This window comes from Cnephaeus nilssonii, assembly GCF_951640355.1.
Source record: "Cnephaeus nilssonii genome assembly, chromosome: 12".
NCBI lineage: Eukaryota > Metazoa > Chordata > Mammalia > Chiroptera > Vespertilionidae > Cnephaeus > Cnephaeus nilssonii.
In genome coordinates this window covers 72,245,535-72,273,189 of record NC_137083.1, presented here as the reverse complement: position 1 = coordinate 72,273,189, position 27,655 = coordinate 72,245,535, and the positions used below count along the sequence as shown (strand labels likewise).

The 27,655-nt window shown below is 41.3% G+C and overlaps 1 protein-coding gene and 1 long non-coding RNA gene across 4 annotated transcripts in view; one reads left to right on the top strand and one right to left on the bottom strand.

Moving 5' to 3' along the window:
- Positions 1 to 5,552, top strand: part of CAV1 (caveolin 1) — a 39,592-nt gene extending 34,040 nt beyond the window's left edge. For all 3 annotated transcript variants that reach the window (XM_079786012.1, XM_079786013.1, XM_079786014.1), the window contains one exon: positions 3,364 to 5,552. In XM_079786012.1, the coding sequence (XP_079642138.1) occupies positions 3,364 to 3,705 (342 nt within the window). In that variant the 3' untranslated portion in view covers positions 3,706 to 5,552. The remainder of the gene's footprint in view (positions 1 to 3,363) is intronic.
- LOC307108215 lies at positions 5,141 to 25,736 on the bottom strand. The gene is made up of 3 exons (XR_013814290.1): positions 25,613 to 25,736; positions 13,602 to 13,715; positions 5,141 to 10,471 (listed from the first exon to the last, which is right to left on the bottom strand). It is a non-coding gene; the product is annotated as an uncharacterized lncRNA (long non-coding RNA).
- Between the last annotated feature and the right edge of the window lie 1,919 nt (positions 25,737 to 27,655).

The window sequence follows — 27,655 nt, the reverse complement described above, 5'->3', positions numbered from 1 at the left end:
CTGTTTGGTGTAAGGTGTAAGAAAGCAGTTCAATTTTTTAATGATCGGTTTGGCAGTATAGTGCATATGGCTGGCTATCAGTCCAGATACAGGGATTATGTACTTTTGTTTGCCAAGAGCATCTCCTCCTGATGAAAAAGTCTCTCCCCCCCACCCCCATTTAAGCAATCCTATCCTATATAATCTATCTATACTACTAAAAGGGTAATATGCTAATTACCAGGTCGACCGGCCATCTTCCGGATGTCCGACTTCCTTCTGGACAAAGCCATGGTGGTGGGGGCTGAGGCAGAGGCTGTTAGGGGTGATCAGGCCGGCAGGGGAGGGTAGTTGGGGGCGATCAGGCAGGTAGGCAGGTGAGCGGTAGGAGCCAGCGGTCCCAGATTGCAAGAGGGATGTCCGACCGCCGGTTTAGGCCCGATCTCTGTGGGATCGGGCCTAAACCGGTGGTCAGTCATCCCCCAAGGGGTCCCTGATTGGAGAGGGTGTAGACTGGGCTGAGGGACCCCCCCCCCCATACACACACACCCCATGCACAAATTTCGTGCACCGGGCCACTAGTTTTTCTATCAAATGGAAATGATATATTACTAGGTTTCTGTGTGTTAACCCTTTGCACTCGCTTGCTTTTTTCTCGATTCCTTTATTCTAATGCTAACCATGTCGAGTCACACTTGACATCCGAGTGCAAAAGGTTAAATGAGAACAGTGTCTGATCCTAACAGCCAGTCAGCAAATATTAGTAACCTCTCTTGGAAAAGAATCTCAAGGAAGATGTGCTTCAAGTCTGTTCTGTAAAGAGCAAGGAATCCTCTGCTTCAGTAAAGTCCTTCCCAAACTCCACTGGTAATAGACTCGTTATTTTCAAATAAATGTATTGTACTCTTGTACATTGTACCCTCAAAACACGTATACCCATTTCAGAGCATTCATGGACCACCGTTGCCCATCCTTTGACCCAAATTAAAAATGCCTGCTCTAATGTATTAATTTTGATGTCACCATATCCTCTTACAAAACAAGGTTATCTTTTAAAAATAAAGTTCTTTTGGTATCATGCAGTTCCATGAAGGAAAACTACAGACCTTTATTTTTATTTTTTTAATAATATTTTATTTTTAAATATATTTTTTCTTGATTTCAGAGAAGAAGGGAGAAGGAGAGAGAGATAGAAACATCAATGATGATAGAGAATCATTGATCGGCTGCCTCCTGCATGCCCCACACTGGGGACTGAGCCCACAACCCAGGCATGTGCCCTGACTGGGAATCTAACTGTGACCTCCTGGTTCATAGGTCAACGCTCAACCAACCACTGAGCCATGCTAGCCAGGCCTGGCCTTTATTTTTAATAGCTTTGGGAAAATCTGTGTTAGAACAAAACCCCATAGTAGACAATTAAGTAAATTTGCACAGAAACTTCATTGAAGGATTGATCTGACTTGCCACATATTTTGTACAACCTTTTAAAACACACAAGTTAATGCTTACTGCTGAATCTATATCTAAATGAGCAAAGAAAAAAATCAGGATGATAATCTAAGTTCATTTACATAATTGTGGACATACCATTTTTACATATTACCTCATTAGGACATTGGACAATAGATCAAGGAACAGGATGTTGTAGAAAACATACTTTAACTATTAGTAAGCATGCACTTCTTTCAAAAGTGTTGACTTCAAGGTGGCTCCTTGGCACGGAGAGGCTCCGTGGAATCACCTAATCCTGAGCTTGGCTGTATTGCTGCTAGCGGTAATCCACTTGTTTGGGGACCTACTTTAGATTTCTTCATACATCTGCCAACACCAAACAGTTGAGCTGGCTCCGTCTCACACTTAGGGGAGTAATTTTTCCCCAGTGCTTCAGTTGTTGTTTATATAAATCCTTCCAGAGGGATAAAAGCTCTTGAGAATTCATTGCTTATGTGAACATGTGCTGTGGGAGAGAATGCTATTGGGAAAGGGGCCACGTTTGCTTTCTGGCCCCACCTTTGTGATAGGACAACCTACCTTTCCACGTTGGTTTGAGACACCAGATCACGTGGAAACAATGGAGTAGCACTCGGTAACGGTTCAGGGCCACGTGACTGCAAACTCATTTGATTACTACCCAGTGGCACCGAAAGGACTACCTCAGGATCCATCTGGTGTGGACCACTGATATTTGCATCTGTCCTTAAACTTTATTGTTCCCTTACCTGCCAAATAAAGTACATATAGTTCAAAAATGAAGCTCCTTCTTAACATTTTTAACTGCCTTCCTTTCTCGCTTTCTTCTTGATGTGAATGTCACCTCTGTTCTCCCTAGAAGGCAAATTGAAAGTTCAGAGCTCACTTTAGGCTTTTCTCTTTCCCAACCTCGAGGTAACCAGGTCCTGAGCATTCTTCCTTTTACATTCCTAAAATTCATCATTTTCTTTCTTTTATTTTTTTATTTTTTCCTCCATAGCCACTATTCCAGTTTGGGGCCTACCATCTCAAACTTGGGACACAGCAACAATCTCTCTGCCTTAAGTCTCTTTTCCCTTTTGCCAAGCCTCCACACGGCTATCAAATCAATCTTGATAAATGACCACTGGTTGTGGCTGCAGGCTACATTCTCCCACCTCAACATCTTCAATTGACTTCCCATCCCCACACTGTACGTAAAAAGTATTGAATCTGGCCTCAACATGCCTTCCCAGCCGTGGGCACACAGGTCTATCTGCTTGTGACACTCACTGTATTATCCTTCCTCATTCCTGCCTTCTTGCTCACACCATTTCCAAGGCCCCTGCTTCCTTCCTCTCCAAATCATACCCCATTTTCTAAGCCCAGCTCAGGACCCACCACCCCATTACGATTTCTTGGGCCCTCACTGTTCACAGTGATCTCATTTAACAAAGAAATTCTAATAGTGGAGTGTTCAAAAAGTTAATAATCAATTAACTAACTACCCCTTAATATTTTGTGTATAGTTGTCTCAGAATAAGGTTAACTTAAATAGTATCGTTTATTGAGGGCCCTGCATACTTATCCATGTTGCTAGTTTTTACTTGAAGGCAGGAATGTATAATATCCATTTGGTTTTCCCTACAGCAGTGGTTCTCAACCTTTCACCTGGGATAGAAACATCTGGAGAACATGTTAAAAATCCTCCTGGATTCCACCCCCAGAGATGCAATAAGATCTGAGTGGGACCCAAGTATCTGTTTTTCCAAGAAGTTCGAAGTGCTGCTGCTGCTGCTGCTGCTATGGCTGGGTGCTATCAAGCATCTCACGCTGTACATTAAAGCTAATCTATACTTACGGATACTCAGTAGTGCGGTTTTTCTCTTTTCTCCCATTTCAACCTCACATTCTGTCACTTCTTCCTTTTAGATTGATTTTGAAGATGTGATTGCCGAACCAGAAGGAATACACAGTTTCGATGGCATCTGGAAGGCCAGCTTCACCACCTTCACTGTGACGAAATACTGGTTTTACCGCTTGCTGTCGGCCCTCGTGGGCATCCCACTGGCCCTTCTCTGGGGCATTTACTTCGCCATTGTTTCTTTCGTGCACATCTGGGTGGTTGTACCATACATTAAGAGTTTCCTGATTGAGATTCAGTGCTTCAGCCGTATCTATTCCATCTGCATCCACACCCTCTTTGACCCACTGTTTGAGGCTACTGGCAAAATATTCAGCAATGTCCGCATCAGTGTACAGAAAGAAATATAAATGACATTTCAAGGATAGAAGTATACCTGATTCTTTTCTTTTCCTTTGAATGTTCTTGGTGCCAATATCAAGTTTTAAGTTGCTAGTACGGCAACAATATATGAGTGAATTTTCTTGGTTCATAACAAAGAAATCACTCTCTTAGTTTTCATAACTATTATGTGTCTCTTCTGAGCTATTTCATCTATTTTTTTTTTTTTGGTCTAAATTTTTAAACCCATTTAAAATGTTTTCCTTGCATTTTTATTTGCATGTGGGGTCATTGTTTTATTGCCTGAGATATGAATGAGAGAAATATGAAGAACCAGTGACCTCAACTGCCTATTGATCATTTTATGGTAAGGGAAGAATTCCGGGCTATGGCCATTTGTTGTACAGGTATGTGGCTGGTTTTAAACAAATTCTTCCCTTACCATCTGAAGTGTTAGTGGATTGCTGTCACTCATTTTAATGACCCAATGGGATCTAGTGGTATTTATCAAATTAGAAAACCTACTCTGCATTCACACAGTCTGACTGCCTTACCCTTCTGAAAATGTGAGACTCTCTGTTCCTGTTACACAGATAATGAGACTTAAGTGCCTTCCTGTTCATCATATTTTCCTTCTCAAATGGGGTCTCGCTGGTCAGTTTTCATTAAGTCAGCAACCTCTCTGGAGACCAAATTTAGAAAATCCATTACCTAGTTCTCCACACTTGTTTCTGACTCTGAGCACAGAGTCGGATGAAGTTCCTGTCTGCACTTGATCACACACCATCGTTATCCATATCGAGAATGGCCCATCTCAGCCCAATGAGATGAATTAAGGAGGACAAATGGGGCCGAGTCCTCTCTGGACTGGCAGGCGTGGAAGCCAGCTTTCCTGCCTCTTCAGCTGAATGAGGTCAGCATGTCTATTCAGCTTCGTTTTTTTCCAAGAATAATCACGCTTTTCCTGACTCCAAACTAATCCATCACTGGGTGTTTTAGTGGCCGAACATTGTGTTCCCTTTTCAGCTGATCAGGGGGCCTCCGGGGAAAGGCTCATAAAATGGAGGCCATTGTGTGAGCCGGTCAGAGTTGTTGCACACGTGACCCCTTCGAAGTAAAGCACTGGCAACCGCCTGTTGTGCTGTGACACATGGCCCCTCTACCTGCCAGGAGCTTTGGGCCTAATCCAAGCATCACTCTGCTCAGAGAGAAGATGGGGGAGGAGGCAGTAATAAAAGATTGGGATCGTTTTGCTGGAATAAATTCAAATTCTTCTAAACTCAAACTGAGGAATGTTACCTGTAAACCTGAGTCATGCCAAACGGCCTGGTACACCCGAAAGCTTTCTATTCCTCCTGCTCATATTAGATTCTGCCCTTGGGGAACTCATGTTTAACCTTCAGGTATGCTTTCACTTTTAGTTCCATACACTTGTGGGAACTCTGCTTGATGGTTTTTTGTTGGTTGGTTGGTGTTTTTTTTTTTTTTTTGCCTCTTCCAGTTTTCCTGACACTTTACTTACCAACTTGTTACTGACTTTGATGCTTTGCATTTAAAACAGACACTGGCATGGACATAGTTTTACCTTTAATCTGTGTACATACTGAAGATGTACTACACTGCATACTTTTTAAGTGTAAAGATATGTTTATCTTTATGTGAGGAAGATCACTTGGGAAATGGCTTTGTGATTCAACCTGTAAACTGTGTGTCCCAAGACATGTCTGTTCTACATATATGCTTAGTTTCCTGTGCAAATCAAATACTGGCCTGAAAGATGGCTGAACTTTTATATGCTTACTGATATGTTTTACACTTTTTTATCTGCATGGCCTGTAAAGGTTATAAGTCTACACAATAAAAATGTTTAACAGTTCTGCAGTCAGCTTTTATTATTCCGCCCCCCGCCCCCCGAAACAAATGCATACATGTCAGGGCCTGTGTGCGTGTCTGTGTAGTACATAGTGTGTGTACATGTTTGTAGGGTGTTTGTGGGAGGGGGTAGTCTGCCACTTTTCAAATATTACAGTCATTTAAGTGGAATCTTTCTCCTAAGGCCATCGCCTTTCATGAGTTACTTTAGAGAAAAGTTATAATTCATAAGAAAGATTTACATCTCCACACTGCATACTAAAAATGGATTTAGCAGTTTACCCAATGCTTTATTATATGTCATCTAATTTGAGCCCCTAATAACTTTGTGTGCTGGATATTAATATTCTCGTTTAGTAAATGATGCATTCGGGGGGTATGCCTTGAATTTTGCCCCGTCGTAACTAGAATTTCTTTAAAAGGCATATTTCAGAAACAGTTTATTTTTTGGTCTTGGGTAAGTTTAAAAACAGAGTTTCTGTATTAGTCGAGGTTCTCCAGAGAAATAGAACCAATAAAAAATGTATGTATGTAAAATGTATACAAATATGTAAGGAATAGTATGTATTTAAAGAGGTTTATTATAAGAAATTGGTTTGCACAATTTACATAGGTGAAGAAGCCCAAGATCTGCAGGATGAGTCAACACACTGGAGACTCAGTCACAGTCCAAAAGCGGGCATGCGCCAGCCCAGGGGAAGCTGACGTTTCAGTGTTAGTTCAAATGCAGCAAAAAATAAAAAAAATAAATAAAAATAAATCACAATGTTCCAGTTCAAAGTCAGTCAGGCAGGAAGAATTTCTCTTACTTAGAAAAAGATCAGCCTTTCTGTACTATTCGGTCCTTCAACTGATTGGATGAGGCCCACCCACAATAAGGAGAGAAATCTGCTTTACTCAGTCTAGTGATTTAAAAGTTAATCTCATCCAGAAACACCCGGAATAATTTTTGACCAGATATCTTGGCATCCTAGTCCACGTGCATAATTAATCGTCACAGTTTCCAAACACAATTTTGCAAAGGTGATCTAATTCCTCTCACCCAGAAATTTCTTTCATGCAGTCCCCGCTCTTCGCTGGGCTCTCAAGAAAGCACTAAGTCTGCTTATTTAGTAACCCTGTCTGGCATTTATGTTAAAAATCCATTTCTAGTATGCAGTGTGGACATGTACTTCTGACTCAGACCTTCTCTGATGCAGGTGCTGATATTTAAATGTCTGGATTATAAATTATAATTCGTATTTATAAAATTGGGAGTGGAGAGGAGAGGTAAAGAAGGACACTTAACATAACACAAGAGAGTGAATGGCAATCTTATGAAAAAAATGTATTAATAATCTATAATAATAAAAGCATAATATGCTAATTAGACTGGACAGCTGGACGACCTTCCAGACAAAGCCAGGGCTGTGAGGGACAAGCCCCTTGCACGAATTTCGTGCATTGGGCCTTTAGTGAGATAATAAAAATCAAAGCAATGAGATATAATTTTTGCCTAAGGTTTCAGTGAACAAAAATAAAAATAATACCCAGATTGGTGAGGGTGCAGGGAAGCAGGCACATTCATTAGTGCTTTGGTGAGTACAATTGTGCAAGTCTTCTGGAGAACAATTAAATGTACACATGATGGATCCAACAATGTCACTTACTAAAAATAACAGAGGCATACGAAGGTTCATCATCAGGGATGCTCATTAGTTGATTGTCAATAGTAGGAAATATTGGAAACAACATATTCAGAAATATGGAAACAGTTAAATAAAGGATGGTATATACATTTAATAAACTACTAAATAGGCTTTTAAATGTTTTTATGTAGTAGAATATTTAATGGCATAGGAATATGTTTATTTTTACATGTTTTTTAATTTATCTTTATTATTGAAAGTATTATAGATGTCCCTTTTGTTTATTTCCCATTGATCCCCTATACCCCACACCTGCCCCTCCCAGGCCTTCACCACTATATTGTCTGTGTCCATGGGTTTATGTTATAATGTTAACTTTAAAAGTAAAGTTAAAAATTGTATGTGAAATATGCTGCTACTTTTTTGTTTAAAAACAAATGGAGGGGGGAGGAATCATTATATCATTTCCAAGAGCCCAACAGGCACTTTCTAGGCGCTATGTCATTTATACAAGATTTCAAACTGGAATTGCTGTTCTAATTTTACAAATGAGATACAGACTTAGAGATCACCAGTTACATACAATAAACATTGGAGCTCTTATTTAATCCAGGTGAGTCTGAGACTAAAGCCCCGATCCTTCCTCTTCTCGATCCTCCTGCCCAGTGATTTCTGAGCCCTAAGCTTGCCTCTTCTTCTTAAGGCTTCCTTTTCCTACTGGCTTGTGGAATCATAATCAGCAAGTACTGTGAGCAGAATTAGAATAAACTTTAGCAATAGTTACATAATAGTTAAAACAGAATAATATCTGCATGCCAAGCATTATTCTATATACTTTAATATATTTGTTCATTTAATCTTCCCAATAACCCTATGTGGCATGTATTATTGTGCCGGGCCAGCACAGCCAAGGGTTCAGTGAACCTGAGTGGGGGTGGCGAAGGATTGAAGAAAAGATAGACAAAGAGAATAAGCTGGGTCTACGTGGATCTCCTGTGTATGGTTAAGGCCACAGAGAAAGATCCAGATGGCCAGCTGAGCCTTTATTTTATAGCCAGAGGTAAACAAGGTAGTGGTCACCATAGTTACAATGTTCTTGTGAGTTTTACTTGTTTGGCAGCACTTGTTGCACCTCCCACAGCCCATTAGCTACCCAAATAGGATCTAGGGAGAGTCATAAGGTCAAGCTTAATTATGCTAAGAGGGCTGGGCCCTCTAAGCTGGGACTTGTCAACCGGTCAGTCTGAGGCATTAGGACAATTAGGCACAGAGAAGTCAAATAATTTGCCCAAGGTCACACAGCCAGTAATTGACCTGGAGACTGGCTCAGAGTCTGGAATCTGAACCATAGCAATCAACAACAGAATTACTATTAATGCCAACAACCAGAAAGCAAGTTGTGTCTCTACTGAGAACAACTAATGCAAATTAAAACATTTTACATTTAAAATATAAAAAATCAAATTTCTCTCACAGATTAACCCAAATTTTGATATAAAAATTTAAATATAATTTTTAAAACATAAAATGTGTTTTTGTAATAGTGTACATTCAATCACATTTTAGTTTAATGACTTTTGGGACAATAAAATGACCAAGTGACAACTTAATGTACAGACTTCAGGACAGACATTTCAATCATGGAAAGAAACAAAATAATAAGATGGCAGGATGGCAGCTGAGTGGGTGGATGTTATACTCACCTCTTCCCAGGACAAAAGGAGAATTACAACAGAAACACAGAGCAAGCAAACTAAATAACAAACTGAAGACTAGCTGAAAAGAAGCTTTATAACCAAGGATTTACAGAAGAAAACACATCAAGACTGGTAGGAAAGGTGGAAGTGGGAAAAGGGCTGGCCCTTCTCCCACGGGTGGGGGTGGGGAGGGCTGGGGACAGGGGGCTGAGATTCTGGAGGGATATCTCAGCTGTGTGTGGGGGGGGAGGGAGGGGGGGTTCCCACCAAGCCAGGCTCCCCAACCCAAAGCACCAGAGATAGAAAGAAGCACCCACGTAACATCTGGCTATGAAAATCAGCAGGGAGTCTGTCCGCCAGAGAGAGACAGGAGTCTGCTAGAGACACAGGCGCCCTACTGAAGGGCCAGTACACAAAACCTCATCTGAAGCCACTCGCCCTGAGCTCCAGGGGAAGGAGGGCAGAGTGGACTACAGCTGTGTGAGGAGAGTTAAAAAAATAAAATTGTTGGATGGTTAGATGGATGGATGAATGGATTGATGGTCAGACTATACTAGAAACTACGAAGTCATGAAGTGACAAATTCCTGCTTTAGCACTAAGAGTGTCATGAAGAAAGTCACCAACCCATTCTGAAATAAATCACAGCATTAGCAACAACATACTTGCCATTTTTTTCCCACTTCACCTTATTTTTCCATGATGTTTTTCCCCCATCAAAACCTTCTGTATAGTACCCATTTGAATATTTTTATATGTCAAAACATGTGTTTCCCCAATAAAAACTTTAGCAAAGACTACCATGGATATTTGACATACATATTTTTTTTTACTTGAATGATAGCAACCACATGTTAATACAGTTATTAAGAGGGAAAATGATTTCCCAGCAGCTGCTGGGTTCACCAGTTCCACTATGTGATGAGTCACTCAAACTTCCACAGTTAAACGTTACAAGTGAGGAAGAAGGAGGTTTTTATTGTGATGAGAGAGGAGTGGGAAGAGTTAGACCTGGCAAAGTGAATAAAATCAACTGGAATGAGAATTTGATGCTATAGAAAGCTAAATAATTTGTATGTCAAATGAAAAAACAAACAAAGAAAAAAATCACTGTACACCTTCCTAGTACTTTAACAGAACAACTGGAGAAAAAAAAAAAAAAACACCATGTGAAAAGTGGCATAGAGGGTGGGGCATTTGCAACAGGAAGAAGGCAATCATTTTTGTTGTTATTGTTTTAGTATAAAAGGCAACAGCTGCTAGTCCGAGCTACTCTGTGAATGGGTAACAAAGAAACCTCCTCGCCTTCATTTTTACTAATATGATGACAACTATTAATGAGATGATCCGAGGCATTAGTCAAAACGCTTTTTGGAAGGCTATTTCTTAAATCCTTCGTCACATTGCACAGCCTCTTAGAAAAGGTCGGATGTGGTTAGCTGCCAACTCTACCACAGGAAGCTCTGTCCACTGCACAGCACTGGTGAGTGTCCCGTGAAGCGCACAGCACAGTGTTCACACTGACGGCTCCCATTTGGCTTGACACTGACTGCATTTTCACCACGATTTTGTTCTTTGCTTCACTGCATTCATGTTGCCCTCAAAATAAAAATAGCTTTAATTTACTAAGCACACACCTTATGCCAAGCTGTGTGCTAAGCATCTTACAGATAATACTCCTAACAACAGCCCTATGATTTACGTGTAATTATCTAAATCAAATGAACACCATTATTCTGTTTTCAGATCAGAAAATAGAAGCTTAGAGGAGTTAAGTAACTTAAGGTTAACCAGCAAGTTTAACATCCATGACTACTAGTATTAGCTCCAAAGCTCTTGTTTATGAAGAAACTCACTATGCTCTTGAGAGAAATTGAAAATGTGGAACATCTGAAAGGTTTACAAAAGCATTGTTTGTCATTCAGGAGAAAAAAACACACCCAGTAAATGGTAAAAAGCCATGCATGCAAATAATGTATTCCTTATCCAAGGTTCTTTTCACAGAGTTGTTCACTTTATTCCTTCAACAGGTGTTTATGGAGCAACTATTTGGCATAGTAGAGAAAAGAAAAGTGGGTAAGACAAAGATGGGTAAGACAAAGGCCTTTGTCTTCAGGAAGCTCCGGGAAGCATCAATGAAGGCAACTCCAGGAAAGGGTTAATAAAAACTATTGACAATAAATGTTATGGTTTTATTATAGCAGCTTTAAAACTATGCCCTGTGGAAACTAAAAGTGGCCCTGGCTGGTGTAGCTCAGTTGGCTGGGCATAGTCCCATGCACCTAAAGGATATTGGTTCGACTCCCAGTCAGGGCACATGCCTGAGTTGAGGGCTCAATCCCCAGTAAGGGGTGTGCAGGAAGCAACCGATCAACATCACCAGGATGCTCGCTTGCGCTCTCTCTCTCGCTCTCTCTCTCTCTCTCTCTCTCTCTCTCTCTCTCCCTCTTCCTCTCCCTCTCCCTTCCTATCTCTCTAAAAGTCAATAAAAAATATTTAAAACAAAAAAAGAAACCCAAAATAATAACTAACTCCCCTAAAACACAGAGATGGGCTAGGGGCAGAGATGAGAAAAATAGCATCTACCACTTTCCTTCAAACAGACAAGCCCCATTTTAATCGCTTTTCATATTAATTTTCATCATCATTTTGTCTTTGACTATATAGTTCCATCATTAAGAAAACTTTAAAACCATTGATCGATAAAATAAAAAAAAAACATTGAGTGAATTGGTGAAATAAATGCATATTTTATACCAACTTAGATCTTAAATGAAATGTCACTGCTTGCTTTTGTGATTGTCACTCAAATATGTTCCAATAGTGTTTTGGAAGATGCATTCTCAACTGAGATAACCAAACTCAGAAAATATTTATAAAAACCATGAATAAATACCAATTAAAATATATAATAGCTTTGCAAACTCAAGCTTCAGTTCTAACAGTAATGAGTAATAATTTGAGTGGAATGAGTAGGAAAAAATTAGTAATGTCATTTTTATTCCTGTGGAGGAAATAATTTAACAGTAAAGTTTTGGGCATTAGGAAAAATATCCAGATGATGTCAAATATTGCTCAAGGCAATTTAAAAATAGAATATAACCCTTCAGTATCTACATTGGGCTAGGACAATTTCTTTAGATCTTTCACCCTCAATCTTAAACAATAATAAATGTAAATAACAAGCCATCCTATAGAAAAAACAATTTTTTTTTTAACTTAGAGGCAGGAACCTGTAATTAAGTCCTCAGCCAAACTCAGAACCATCTGTATAACCTTGAATAAGTTTCATAACTACATATATTCACTTAAACTAGCTACCATAACACCTCCTACCTCATTAGATTGTGGTTCAAATGAAAATGTGAAAATGCCTAAAACAGAGCCACATCTGGTGGGAATTATAGGGGGGATAGATGGTGATTGAAGGAGACTTGAATTGTAGGTGGTAAACACACAACACAATATGTAGATGATATATTATAAAACTATACACCTGAAACCTATATAGTTTTATTAACCAATGTCACCCCAATAAATTCAATGAGAAAGAAAAAAAATCTATAATAATAAAAGCATAATATGCTAATTAAACTGGACATCCTTCCGGACGAACTTCCAGACAAAGCCGGGCCTGTGAGGGAAGCCCGGGTCCCGGGTGCCAGAGGGAAGCCGGTGCCGGCAGCCAGGGGAAGGAAGGCCTACTCTTGCACGAATTTCATGCATTGGACCTCTAGTTAATTAATAAAATACAATAATCTTAAAAAATAAAGTTACAGACAGCCCATTACTCCATCACCCTGTCATTCTCCTTAGTGCCTCTGCGTTACTGTCCTGCTCTTCATAACACATTTAAGCCATTCTCTAGTGTGTCTTCATAGACCATATTTCTATTTATGCTCATCCATGTGGACTGAGTCACAATGCCAGAACATTTGTCCCAGACCCTGAGCACCTACCCAGGGCCCAGGCAACATCTTCTCCTAATTTGTTGTATTGGCCAAGAAATCCTGACTTAGTTTCCACCTTGGATCTCCTGAGATCACTTTGGCTTCTGCTGAGACTGAAACCCATTTGGGTTCAGAGCATTTGGCTGTGATCTTCACCCTGCAGCCCTGCATGGCTCTTCTAAGCCTTCTCTCCCATCCACAGGGGCCTGAGCCCTATTCTCCATGTCTCTGCCACTCGCCTCCTCAAACTAAACCTATACTCTTAGAAGCAGACACAGCTTACCATCTTACTCCAAGACGCCCCATTGCTTGAAGACCAGCATCTGCGCTGAACCCACCAGATCCCTGACATCAACACCAGCCCTACTGGAGAGTGGACTTCGGTCACTGGGGCAGAGACTGGCTAGTTTGTACAAAAAACTCATTTCTCTTCCCTCCTGGACATACAATTAGACTACATTTCCCAGCCTTTCTTGCATGGCCATGTGACTCAGATCTGGCACTGGAATTTGGGCAGAAATTAGATGCTTTGTTTCCAGGTCTGAGTCATAATTACCTCCCATGTGTTTCTCCATCTGTTGGCTGGATGTCTAGACCATGGGCATCTATGAAAACCATGTGTTCAAATGGCAAAGCATCTCTCAGCTTGGATCCTCCAAAGACTGTGTAGAGGAAAATGCCATGCCCCACCCCAATCTCCAACACTAATGGACACTTAAATGAGTAAAAGCTGAGCTATTAAGATTTCAGGATGTATCTGTTACAGCAACGGCACTTACATTAACCAATGTAGCCACCATGACAAAGGCGAGGCTTGCCTCCAAGTTGACTCCCCGGGTGTCTGCACCCTGTCTCTCACTTGCAGTTGTGGAGGTCCCAGCTTTCTTGACTTCCTAAGGGTGTGCAGATGGGTAGGAGACACCATCAAGAAAATGTTTCTCAAGGGAAAAACTTCGACTTTTCCGTGGTTTGTAATCAGAATTTTCCATGGTCACAGTGAGTCAGAGGCAAAGCAAAGATTCCTGTTCTCCCTCTGCAGGGCTATCTCTCTAATGCAAAATGGGGTCTAGAATCTGTGCTTAGGGGAGTGGGGGAACCAATCACAAGAAAGGTCATGAAACCAGGATCCTACCTTCCAACATAGAACATTGAGGAGACATTAAGCCCACCAACCTCCAACAAGTAAGGAAGTTTAAAATCAGCTGGACATGCCCTGCTGGTGTGGCTCAGTGGTTGAATGTCGACCCATGAATCAAGAGATTGCTGCTTTGATTCCTGGTGGGAACTCACGCCCAAGTGGCAGGCTTGATCCCCAGTAGGGGGCATGCAGGAGGCAGCCGATCGATGATTCTCTCTCAAATGGATGTTTCTCTCTCTCTCCCTCTCCCTCTCCCTTCTCTCTCTGAAATCAATAAAAACATACAAGAAGAAAACCCTTTGAAATCAGCTGGATAATCCCTTTTTAGTTTAAATATAGGACTGTTCTCTAACCCAGCCAAGTGACTTTATCTCATCAGTATTTTCTTGCCATTAAAAATGCACCATCCTCATTGTTCCATCTGTAAACTGCCTTGTCCAATCCCTTTGTACAAAGAAACAAATTAAAAAGTACCACCCTATGGTGTCACCACACTTAGCAGCTAAGTGCTGCCATCCAAATGCATAGCAAATTAGTTTAAAAACTGGAAAAAACATGTCTTAACAGGATGTCTTGAGGTTCCCTACTCTGTGCTTGGTCACCACAGCCAGCTTGCTTCCTCCAGTGGATAGTTCACGTAGCTCCCGCAGGGAATTTAGGAACTGCTTCCTCGGCTCTGCCCTGAGGAGAAACATTCCTCAGAGTAGTGCAAAAGGCACAAGGCCGAGAAAGGGGAGGAGGCTCATGACATGGAGCAGGCCTCTGTCTGCAGAGAAATGGCCGGGCCTGGGAGGCCTTGCAGGCCCTATATATAGCTCACCCTGTGACATCTTTGCACCTCAGCGTCATCTCTCACGCTAGCAAAGTTCTGTGAGACCAAATGTTTTACTCATTGTAGCTAGGCTCTGACTCACTAGTTTAAAAAAAATATATCTTTTTGAGAACAATAAGACCCATGGGGACAAGAGAGTTCCAAAAAGTAATAATAATAAAGGAAACAGTTGAGCATTACTGCAGGCTAAATAAAAATATGAAGGTCCTGGAAAACTTTTCCAGAAGGCTTCCACTAAGTTATTTATTTATTTATTTTTTTGCCAGAGCACAAATCCAAATTGAACCAAGCACTAGTTTATAATGTCCAATGTGTTCTGAAAAACACAAGCCCATTTTTATAATGAGTGTTTGCCAAACGAAAATGTGAGTGCCGACTACAGACCAGCACTGTCTCGCCGCCTTTGAGGGGCTGACTCAAATTGCAGAGGCACCACATTCAAGTGGTGGCCTGTTTTGGTTTGGTCTTGAAAATACCTTAGAGACAAATTGAATATTTTTTAACTAATTATCTTCTAAATCTGTGAATAACTTAAGACAGGGGTTGGCAAGCTTTTTCTGAGCCAGATAGTTAATATTTTTAGGCTTTGCAGAACATATGGTCTTTGTCCCAGCTAGTCAACTTTGTCATTCCACACATTGACTGTGTTCCAATAAAACTCAATTTATTAGAAAAAAGTGGGTGGCGTGGCCATAGTTTGCTGACCCCGGACTTAGTGGCCAGAGCCAGTGTTGGGGAGGCCAGGCTCTCAGACCCTATCCAAGGCTTCCCCCTGTCCTATGGCCAGAGGTGTCCCCATACCCCAGCTGAGCAGTCTGTTTCAAAAACCCTCTCCTGGCCAAGGAACACCAAGCAAGAGTCAATGAATCTTTCCCTGGGTTTCTATCAGCCCCACAGGATTATTAACTCAAACTCTATTTAGGAAACAGAAAGTTACTATAAATCTAAAAATGTCTCTTTTCGCCGAAACCGGTTTGGCTCAGTGGATAGAGCGTCGGCCTGCGGACTCAAGGGTCCCAGGTTCGATTCCGGTCAAGGGCATGTACCTTGGTTGCGGGTACATCCCCAGTAGGGGGTGTGCAAGAGGCAGCTGATTGATGTTTCTCTCTCATCGATGTTTCTAACTCTCTATCCCTCTCTCTTCCTCTCTGTAAAAAATCAATAAAATATATTTAAAAAATAAATAAATAAAAATGTCTCTTTTCATAGGGCAAAAAGCATGGAGTTGGGTGAGAAAGAAGAAAAGTCTTTTTTTTTTTTTTTTTTTTTTTTTTTTTAGGTCAGGATAACTTTTATAAGACAAGAATTTTGGAAGAGACCAGGACCTGATTTTGATCCAGCCCAGTTGTGAAGGGCAGGTACAGAGAGTTGAGCACAGCAAGCCTCATATGTAAGTAAACATGACAGCAGCGGAAGATGTCAAAAGACAATAAGCAGGACAGTGGCATTTCTAACCCTATCTGACCACCTGCAATCAGTACCAGTAGAAGTGAGCAACAGCCTGGGGCTATGTCCATGGCGATCACTTGAGTACCTTTTCTCATCTCTCTATCCTTGCTCTCAGTCCTACTTCCCCAGCTCTTCCTATCGTCTGAAGGTAGAATTGAGTAGCTATTAGAAAAGTGGGCTTTAGTGCAGTGCTTCTGACCCCCAGGTGGGACTTCTGATCAAGACAGCAGAACCAGCAAATGCTGTGCTCACCTCCACCCATGACCACAACGTTATGACTAAAGTATAGAACAAGTCCCCTTGAGAACGACCTGAAGACTAGCTAATAGAATTCCTGTAACTAAGGATATAAAGAAGAAGCCAGAAGACTGGTAGGAGGGCTGACGATGTGACAGGGTTTCCCCCCACACATGTGTGGCAGTTGAGAATCAGGAGGACTATCTGGGCAGCACAGGTTCCCACTGAGAAGTGAGGAATCCTAGACCCACACTAGGCTCACCAGCCATAGCACCAGTACTGTAAAGAGGAGTCCCACAACATCTGGTTGTGAAAATCAGTAGGGACAATCCAGGTGAGACAGAGAACTGCTGTAGATCCAGGTGTCCTCCTAAAGAGGTTGAGCACAGTCTTACTTCTTCACAAACACTCGCCCTAAGTTCCAGAGAAGGAACAGTATCTTGAAAAGCACCAGGGACATGTGGGGACGAGCTGAATTGTCTGGCTTCAGTGAGAGGGCTGGAGGGGCAGCCCTCCAGGGGACTAAGGTCCTGGCAGGTGCCAGTGTTCCTTTGTTGAGGCGTACCCCACACAGCCTGCAAGTGCAGGTGGGCACGAGGTCTGAGTTTCCATTAACCTGGCTAACACTGATTGCCCCACCCTGGTGATTCCAAGACCCTGCCCCACCAATTCACAAACCTCTTTTGGAGGCTAAATCACACAAGCAGCCAGCCTGGGCCTGCACTGTGACCTTTCCTAAACTCTCTAAAAGGTCCACAAACCCCACCTCTTGCTAAGTGGCCCCAAGCCAATCTCACAGCAAAACCACTGCCAGCACAGGCTGCTAATAACTGCAGATCACTTTATAGCTCCTACCATGTGGCCCCGGGCCGGACAATGGTAGGGGCTGACGTTGACCAGCACTGGAACCACTCCCGAGAGGCCCCAGAACCAACATACCTAGTGGCCCGTTTCAGACCACACCAGAACAGCACCCAATTAGCACCACAAATAACACACCCAAGCAAATCCTGCTCCCTGGTATCAGGCCCTGCACAACAGCTTACGTGCTATAGTCATGGCCAGTTCTCACAGACAGTCAGCCAGAGGGCCAACCCCACCCACTGATGTGCCAACAGCAATCCAGACTCAGCTACACAGTAGGGCACACACAAGCCACACAAGGACACCCCTGGAGTACTCCGCTCAGGTGACCAGGAAGACTGTGCCACTGGGTCCCACAGGACACCTGCTACATAAGGCCACTCTACCAAGATCAAAAGACACGTGTGGTAGCATGTGTCAGAATTTCTTCCTTTTTAAGGCTGAATGCTATTCTATTACGTGTATCTGTTACCAAATCCTAGGTCAGCTGCCTGCTGCCAATATGTGTGAGACAGGTGCTGGTGAGGAGAGAGGTTTATTCATGTTCTGGTGACCTGAGAAGATGGCAGACTCCCGTCCCAAAGCCCATCTTAACATCAAGGTCAAGCCAGTGATTCTTGGGTAGAAGTAAGGGGATGCAGACAGGTATGCTGTCTTCTTGGTGGTCCCAATATAGATGTTTAATGTCAGCATTCTGGAACTAGCCAGCATTAGATGAATTTCTGTAGTTGGATGATTTGTGCCAGCAGGAATCGTGTGATCAGGCAATTTCTTGTTCATATGGGAACTGGAACTCTGAATCCTGCAATGTGCTTGTAAACAAACTTAGTATAAAATTTCCCTTTTATGAGTTTTGGTTGTGTTCGTGCATTTTATTCTGGTTCTTGTTTTATAGTTAGTTGGAATAATATAAAATTTTCATATTTTATTGCAAGAACCTAGATGACTCAAGTTAATACAGCCAAACCTTGGTTCTCATCTCGAACAATTTGGTTCTTGACGAAGTTGTTCATGGGAAAAAATGTCTCGGTTGTCAAACAAAAGAATCTGACAACCCTTTCATGCTGATACCTGTGTGATTAGTCACATGTCTCTCAGGCAACAACAAAAAAAAGGAGAGAATGTGAGAGTATGAGTCAGTTTACTTGTTAACATCTCAGGAAATTATGCTGTGAATATTTTCATGCTTTTTTACTTTTGTTGCTTCTTCTTATTATTAAATATGTACAGTAAGTCACCATGGGTCCCAAGAAGGTCAGTGTGGCAGCAAAGTGAAAAGAAAAGTTGTGACAACAATGATAGAGCTTTAAAAAGAAACAATTGCCAAGTATGATAAAGGTGTTCATGTGTCTGATCTTGCCACCTAGTATGGCATGGCAAAATAAAAAATTAGCACCATTTTAAAACATCAAGAAGCCATCAGGAGTGCGGATGTTGCTCAGAGTATGAACGTGCTCATGAAATAACAACCACAGGCAATTGAGAAAGGTTAAAATAGAGAATCATTTGGGCATCTGAAACAGATTAATTCAATGTACATTATTTCTAATGGGGGAAAAATGGTTTGGTTTTCGAACAAATCACTTCTCGAACAGCCTTCCAGAATGAATGAAGTTCGAGAATCAAGTTTCCACTTGATTCTTCTAGTTTTTCCTGAAGTTAACATAGTTTGTCCTATGTGGTTTAAAATATCTTTCTGCTATAACTAAATTCATGTTAGGATCCCCTTTACCTCTATATTCTAACCGAGGTTATTATTATTAGTCCTATACAAGTTAAAGACAAGTATCACGTTGATCTCACATATATGTGGAATCTAGTGAATAAAATAAACTGATGAACAAAACAGATCCAGAGACATTGAAACATGCAACAGAGTGACGTATTTCAGACAGAGGTGGGGACAAGAAGAGATTAAACAAAGAACTTATCTATATATATAAAACCCTAATATGCAAATAGATGGAACGGTGGAACAACTGAACAACAGAACAACCGGTTGCTATGACATGCACTGACGACCAGGGGGCATGCGCAGAACATGGTGGGCATCGGCAGCAGGCAGCAGAGTGTGGAACATGGCAGGCATCGGCTGCAGCAGGATTGTGGAGCAGGTGAGTGAGGGCGCGAGACCAAGGCAGGGCACCAGTCACTGTCATCGGGGCGAGCCTCTGGTGGTTACTGAAAATTCCTTACTCCCGCAGTCCTGCCAGGTGCTTGCACCTGCTGCCAGTGCCTGCACCTGCTGCCGGTGCCAGCCCTGCTTGCACCCACTGCTGGCGCCAGCACCGGCCCTGATTGCTCAGTGCTGTCAGCAGGTGTGAGCGGCAGCTGCCGACCCTGATCGCCCCTCAGGGTTTCTCCACTTCCCCTTGCTCCTGAGGGGCAATCGGGGCCAGCAGCCGCCACTCGCACCCGCTGCTGGAGCCAGCCCCAGTCGTTCCGCGCTGTCTGTGGGTGCGAGCGGGGCCGGCACCATCAGCATGTGGGAGCAGCAGCGGCAGGAGCAGGGCTTCCAGCAGACAGGGGACTGGAGGCCACGGCGGGAGGGGCCAAGCGGGGGCACAGAGGATGGGCCAAGACCCGCCCCTGTGCCCACTGTAGCCTTGAGGCCCACAGTTCAAGGTACACGAATTCTTGCACTGGGCCCCTAGTATGCATATATGCATAGTTATGAACAAACAATAGTGCAGGGAAGGCTGGAGAGGGTAGAGAGGGTCCAGTGGGGGGATTCAACAGTAAAGTTTTCACTTTCAACAGTAAAGTTTTAAAAAGAAAGGAAATGAACATAGTCTCTCAAAGAGCTATCAGCATTCCCACGTTCATTGCAGAATTATGCACAATAGCCATAATATGAAAACAATCTAAATGTCCATCAATGGATGAATGGATAAAGAAAATGTATAAACATACTACAGAATATTATTCAGCCTCAATAAATGGAAATTCTACCATTTGTGACAACATGGATGAAACTGGGGGACAACATTATGATAAGTGAAATAAGCCAGATACTGACAGACATGTATTGTATGATTCATTACAGATGGAATCTAATAAAAAACCAAAACTCAGAAACAGAGAGTAAACGGTGGTCTCACCAGAGGCTGCAGGAAGTGAGTCATGGGGAGGTGTTGTTTAATGGACACAGAGTTTCCATTTTGCAAGATGAAAAATATTCTGGAGATGGATGATGGCGATGATTGTACAAGTTTATGAATACATTTAATACCTCTGAACTGTACACTTAAAATGGTTAAGACAGTAAATCTTACGTTATGTGGATTTTACCACAATAAAAAAAAATAGAGAAAAAATAAAACAATTCAAATAAGTAAGTAAATAAAAATGCAGTATATGATCATGGTTACATATATACCAGACATTGTTTATTCACCCAAGTTTTAAAAGCATTTGGATCACTTCCACCTTTTGGCCATTGTTAATACTGCTGCTATGAAAACGAGTGTACAAATATCTCTTCAAAACCCTGCTTTCAAGTCCTTTGGATAAACATGCAGCGTGGAATTTCTTGATCTCTTCTTAAGCTCCTATCCTGACCTCCAGACCTCCGTATGGTGGGCCACATAGACTCCACGGCTTTTCTCAGGGTGGCAAGAGCTGGCTACCCCTTCTGCGGACAAGCTCTCCCCTGCTCTCTCTTACCATGGTTGGTTGTACTTGCTGCCTTGTTGTATCTTCACACTTTTAGTCTTGGGATAGTCCAATAATTTCCTATGCACGATCATTCATTCACTGATCGAATAAATATTTACTAGGAGGCTGAGACATGAAGACTGAGACTATGCTGGCCTGGTGGAAAGTGGAGGGGAGAAGAGCCTTTGGAATCAAGCTAATGGCATGTGGGAAGACTTAACCTTGAGTCATCTCCTCTCACTTTCCCTGATTTTTACTGCCTGCTCTTCTCCATCAGGCCGCACTCCCCTTGGCTTCCAACAGAATCCGTGACCTCTCCGAGTACCTCCCTGATTCTTTGACCAGGAGCGGTTCTCCTCCACCTTCCTCCCACTCAGGGCAGCCTCCCCGCCTCCAGCAGCTTCACACTTGCTTGTTTCACAACAGACCTCGGAATGCACTGACACCTGGAAGCAGTGATTTCTTTCTCTGTGCTCTCCAGTGGACAAGGATAGGTTCTTTCCCCTGCCTGGGTCTTTTGAGATAGAAACAAACCACTGCCCAGGCAAAGGTCCCTCCCCCAGCCCCCATATTTCCCCTTCAACAGATCAGATTGGCCGTTTGTGTAACAGCCACTTTGCAGTATTTAACATTGACACAAATTCCTACAATCACTCATCAGTTGTTTCTTCAACAGAGAGATGACACTTTCTAAGAACAAAGCATCCCCTGGTATGTTGCTGGTCACATTTGAAGGGCAGCATCTCAGCTGCAAATCACATCCTCCAGTCTGCTCCTCTTTAAAACACTAAGAAAACGGACAGAAAATTGGTTCATTGCTTTGATCAATCAGGGCTTGTGGATGTTTTAAGTTAATCATTTCTTTTATTTTATTGTGCCAAAATCTTTTTCAAGTAACCTGAACCAAAAGGCAAATATATGTTCCATTTATATTGGTTCTTTAAAGACAAAATTAAGAGCAAAATAGCTTAACATTGTGTTTCACATCACTATGTGAGACTTTATCAAAGTTTCCAAAATGCAGATTAAAAAAAAGAGTAACTGCTCTTAGGATTTAAGACAATGTTCTGTGGATCATAGTGCATGTACTGCCATCTACTGGACACTTAGGATATACAATAGTTAAACTACTAGTATTTAATAACAAAAGCAGGATTGTAGAAGAAAATTATGATACAGATGTAATTTTTATAATAAAGAAAAGAATCTGGATGGATGCATAGAATAAATCAATGTGATATTCAGTACAGCAATATTCTTTCTGGAAATACTACTAAGGATTTTTCATTTTAATCTGCAGAGAATAATGTTTGTTTTCCACTCTGGTGAATATAGAAACATGGCATTCATGCTAGCAAAAGAATTTTCAAACTTGATATGGTCAGAGAAAAGAGATAACTCATATTATGCTCCCTGTGGTATATTAAAGGTAGATATGTGAAACTCCTTCTTCCAAAATGTTGCAGCATAGGACAATCTATCTAATCACATTCTAAAAATAAGTACAATAAATTATGCACATGTATACAATTATGCGTTTACAGAAGCTTGTTGGTTTTTAAGGAACTGAACTCAATTACAGTCACAATGCTGAACTTTTCATGAGTAAAGTTCAATCTTCATTTCAGAAGGCAGTTCAGTGTTTTATAGTGCCCTGCAGTCATTACGGAAAACAATAATTACCTTTATACAGTGTTGTAAACAATACACTCTATTGAGCTTTGACCTATTGTTTCTCAGGAGAGATAAGTGCTGTTCTTTGATTGGGTGACAGAAACACACATGGGTTTTGCATTTTTAATGTACAAAGTAACTCGTTCTGATTATTTGACATACATATGGGAGTGACAAGGCTTTTGCATAGTACTTTTAAAATAAAGCAGAAATTAGGAGTAGAATAGGCGTAGGTGAGGAAAAGATAAAATTCATTACAGGTATTAAAACCAACCTTTATAAGTCACCTGTCATTTTTCTACTCATTCTGGGCCAGATCCCCTATGCATATGCACCTTGCTGAGTGAGGCCTTTTCAACACCAAAATACTAAAAAATTGCTTTCAGTCACCTTACATTTTAGAGAGATGTGATGTGTATGAATGTATATGTAACTAGTAATTGTGTGTGAACATGTCTGTGTATATGTACGTGAGTGTATATACTGTATGTGTGTGTGTTGTTGTTGTTGTTGGAAGAGTTGTTTATCTGGCAATAGGGGTTAAATGGAAAGTGTCTTCTACGTTGCCAAGAAATCAAGACAAATTATGTGCTAATAAAAGAGACTAGCGGGTTTAATTTTAACTGCAAGAGAACAAAAGAAAGTATACCTAAAGCCCTAGCTGGTTTGGCTCAGTGGATAGAGCGTCAGGCTGCGGACTGAAGGGTCCTGGGCTCCATTCTGGTCAAGAGCACATGCCCAAGTTGCTCAATCCCCAGTAGGGGGCGTGTAGGAGGCAGCTGATCAATGACTTTTCTCTGATCATTGATGTTTCTCTCTCTCCCCTCTTCCTTCCTCTCTAAAATCAATAAAAATATATTTTAAAAAAATGAAAATATACCTAATAATAAATAATTTGGAAGGAATAAAATGGAATGAGGTTTCTATCAAAAATCCTTGAGTTTTCAGGGTAGACTTTAAGAAAGCTAAAATTTAAGTTAAATACAATTGAAAGAACTTGTCTAAGCATTTATTTTTTTAGACAGCATAATAAATAGAAAAATAAATGTATTTCAGTATCTTATGAGACTCCTGGCTCTTTCTTTTTTAACCAAACTCTCAAATGTACAAAATTAACTTACAAAAATAATTGTGAGGGTTAGGCTTTGAATAAGTCATTAAAATTCTCTTTTAGTTCCTTGTTATAACTGTAACATCAGTTTTGGGGTTTATTTTAGCAAAAAAAAATAATAACAACCATGCTTCTTTAATTAATAAGTGTTTGTTTTTATTTGCTAGTTTATTCAGTGAACAACATATTCCAAACTTCAAAATAGAGCTTGCATATACATCTGTTAAAAGATATCTCATAGGGTGCTAAAATTTGAAAAGACCAAAAATAAATAAGATCTTCACAATTTAACAAAGATAACTCTCAGACAGACTCGAAGAAGAAAACAAACTTAACAAAAGTCACAGGAGCTAGTCAGGTCCAAGACTAGAGCCCAGCCTCCTGACTGTAAGTCCCACTGTTTAACTTAAATACCAAAGAGTAAGTTATATCTATCCTGAGACTATGCCATAACCTGAATAAATCTCACAGAGTATGTACGAAAATGAAGTGGAAGTTTTAAAATGGAGACTCGCTTAACATGCTTTGTGAAAATTTAGCAGTACTCAAAACTAACACTAGGTGTCAGATCATTAGATTTGAAAAGTTAAGCCTGATGAACACAGTTTTTGTTTGATATATAGATATATATATATATATCTTCCTAAATTCTTTGCAAAATTGCATTGCATGGTAAGGGAGTTTTGCTTGTCTTGGTTGTCCCTGTGGACTGGGGCAATATAATCAGGCAGCCCCTACTTCTGATCTGTGTTCTAAGAAGAGAATAATATTTGCTTTTCATAAGTCTAAGTCAATTTTTGTTAAGTATTTGGGACTTTTTAAATTGTTTTTTTTCTATGCATTTTCAAAACCAAAATAGTCCATACCACTTAACTGTAAAGATACAGAAAGGGGCATTCTACTTCATCTTACAATGTGTGCTTAACATCTGAAAGCGACATAGCTCTGGTGCAAATGTAAAAGCCTTTCCTTTAGCTAACTTAAGTGAAAGACACAAATATCAGGTGAGAAACCGAGATTGAATCTCAGCCTGCAGAAGACAAGATAGCAGTGTGAACCCAAGGAAAGGGGTTAGACAGCGGAAGGAGAACGTTCTTGGCAATGCATTTTAGAAGACAGGTTCTAGCATGAGGGTGGGAAAAGGCTCGAGCCCACAGCCCGCTGAGGGACTGAGAGGGCAGAGTGAAGAGGGAAGTTTGGCAAGAGAAGGGAACAGGAAGGAGTGTGGGTAAAGAGATAAGAGCTACACTCTAGCTAGCCATGAGTCGGCCTCTCCCTCTGAAGATGAGAGCCTGATATAAGGGAAACCAGGGGCAAAGTCAAGGAAAGACCTTGAAAGGGGAAAGAAGCCATTGTGATTCTGGGGAAATGGGAAGAGTAAGATGAAATCAATCAGAGTTCAGAGCACAAGAGAAATTCAGTTGAAATTATCCGACATAACATATGCACATATGATGTCACTTCTTCTGAGAAGAAAAGGGATCCTGCCATCAGTGATAGAGTCAATTTGACTTCATAAGTTTTGCAGCAGATCGTGCCACTCATGCTCCTATTGTCCGACTTATGGACACCCTGAAAACATCGCAGTCACCTCAAGCATATCAAGAAAAGATGCCAGAACTGATGTCCCAGCACCCCGAGAGCCTCTGTGGGACCCCGTAGGACCATTTTCAGCCACTGCAGGAAATACGCACTGCAGTACGAAAGAAAAAAGAGCAAGTGGACAAAGTTTGCCCTTGGGTAGCTACCCTTTTATGGCCCCTCTCCTTTTTAGGAGCCCACCCAAAGGTCTGTTGATCATTTAAACCCGCCTTTCAGTAACACTTACCCTCCACACGTTGCAACATCCCAGCAAGTCTTACTCCCTCCGAGTCTCAGGTTTCTAGTCTAACAAACTAAAAAAGTAACGTGCTAATAGGAAGTTTTGGGGTGTCTTCACAACATGTAAACTTATGACTACACACAGGGCTGGCCTGCATCACAGGGGACAATTCACAATTACATTCAGAACATTTACAAAGTGAGGAAGCTCCCTGTTTCCTATGTACGTCTCTTCTCGTATATCTAGGAATCAGATTTCCAGTGCTCTCAGACCGATCCCTTTGGCATTGCAGTTTAAAAACAATCTCATAAAAACCGAGGGAAATCCTGCTGTTTTATGTCTGTACTCTTAGGTCTAGGAAAAAGGAAAATAACGGTTAGAAGAATACAGTCATAGCGTGAGCAGAAAGGATTTTTTCCCGGAGGTTTTTAAATCCTATGGAATTATAGGGTGCCACCGAGATGCCTTTAAGCCCTTTATGGGGAAAGGACATGCACTAGGAAGGGGGAAGCTAAGAGGGTATGGCTTAGGACCCCACTCCCCTAACTCAGTCTTCCTTTGTTTTATACACTAGAGTTTATATAAAAATATATGTTTTAATGGTCCTACTGACAAATGTTTAACAATCAGCTTTCCAAAGAGCACAACATGCCCTGATTTGTAGTGTTTTCCACTTTCCGTGGGGGAAATGGCCAGTTTCAAGCTGCCAACATGAAGTCTCTTTGTGCCAAGTTGGGAAGAAATGTGCACAGTTAACTCTCACAAACTGGTGTGAACTGGTCCCGGCATACTTTTGCACAGCTCATACGCAGAACCACCACAATAAAATACAATCCCATTGCACATTACACACTACCAACCATCTTGGGCCACGTTACCCAGATCAATGTTTAAATCTCATATGCCGCAATTTGAGTTTGGGCCTTCTTCATCATGCTGATTCCAATATTTCACAAGTACCAAATGTTCAGTTAGACACAGAAACGTTAGAATCACATGGTCAGGATTTCCAGTTTCAATAGGAGCTTAGAGGTTATTAATGCAACCATACTTCCTATGCCTAAATCCCTACTATCGTTGATCTTTCAGCTTATTCATAAATACCCCCAGTGACAGAAAATTTACTTCCTCTCAGATCAGCCATTACAGTTATGAAACACCCTTTCTTACAGTAAACCAAGTTTCTCTCTATTCATTTTTCATCATCAACCACATGGAGCCAAGCAGAACAAGTTAAAGTAAACTTTCACATTAACAGCCTCTTGGCTGGACACTAAGATGTCTCTGAGTCTTGTCTTCCCAGTCCAAGTACCCTTCGTTTCTTGACTGTTTGCATGACATGGTTTCAAGTCCCGTCACCACCCTAGCCATCCTTCTGAGCTTGCTTCCACTTGCTTGTCTCTCTGTTTCTCCATGTGGTGAGTGTCAGTGACCAAATCAGAGCAAATCATAATCACCTTCTTCCATTTACTAGAACTTACTTTCTACATGACTATCACATTGTCTTCTTTTTCACTCAGATGACTCTTGCATATGCCATCATTAAGACATGTGTGCTGGATTCATACCCCTTAGAATCAGGTTCTTGAACCTCAGCTACAGATTTTTACATGTATCACTGTCTCCTTTAATGCTGTGCTAGTTGGCTCGCCACTCCTTCCTGTCAGTACCTTTTTGGTTCCTGATTCTTTCAGGAACCAAAAGTATCTATATTTATTTTCCTGAGATCCAAGCAAAGGATAAAATCATATGGTGACATCTGGGACTTCTCTTCCAGGGGATATGAACTTATTAATTAACATCATTTGGGCATTATTATTCCAATTCCCCTTTGGAGAGTTAAAAATTACAGATTGATTTAGTCCTCTTTGTGGGTCCCTAAATGACCTTCAACTGATCATTATTGCTAGAACATGAGAGATCTAGGACAACCCACAAAGGGGATTGACCTCAAAGTACGTGTGCCTTGTATCAGTGGGATGCTCTTCTTTCATTCGTAGTGTCATTAAAGGAAAGGATTGGGGAGAGAAGGTGGGTTTCCTGACACTT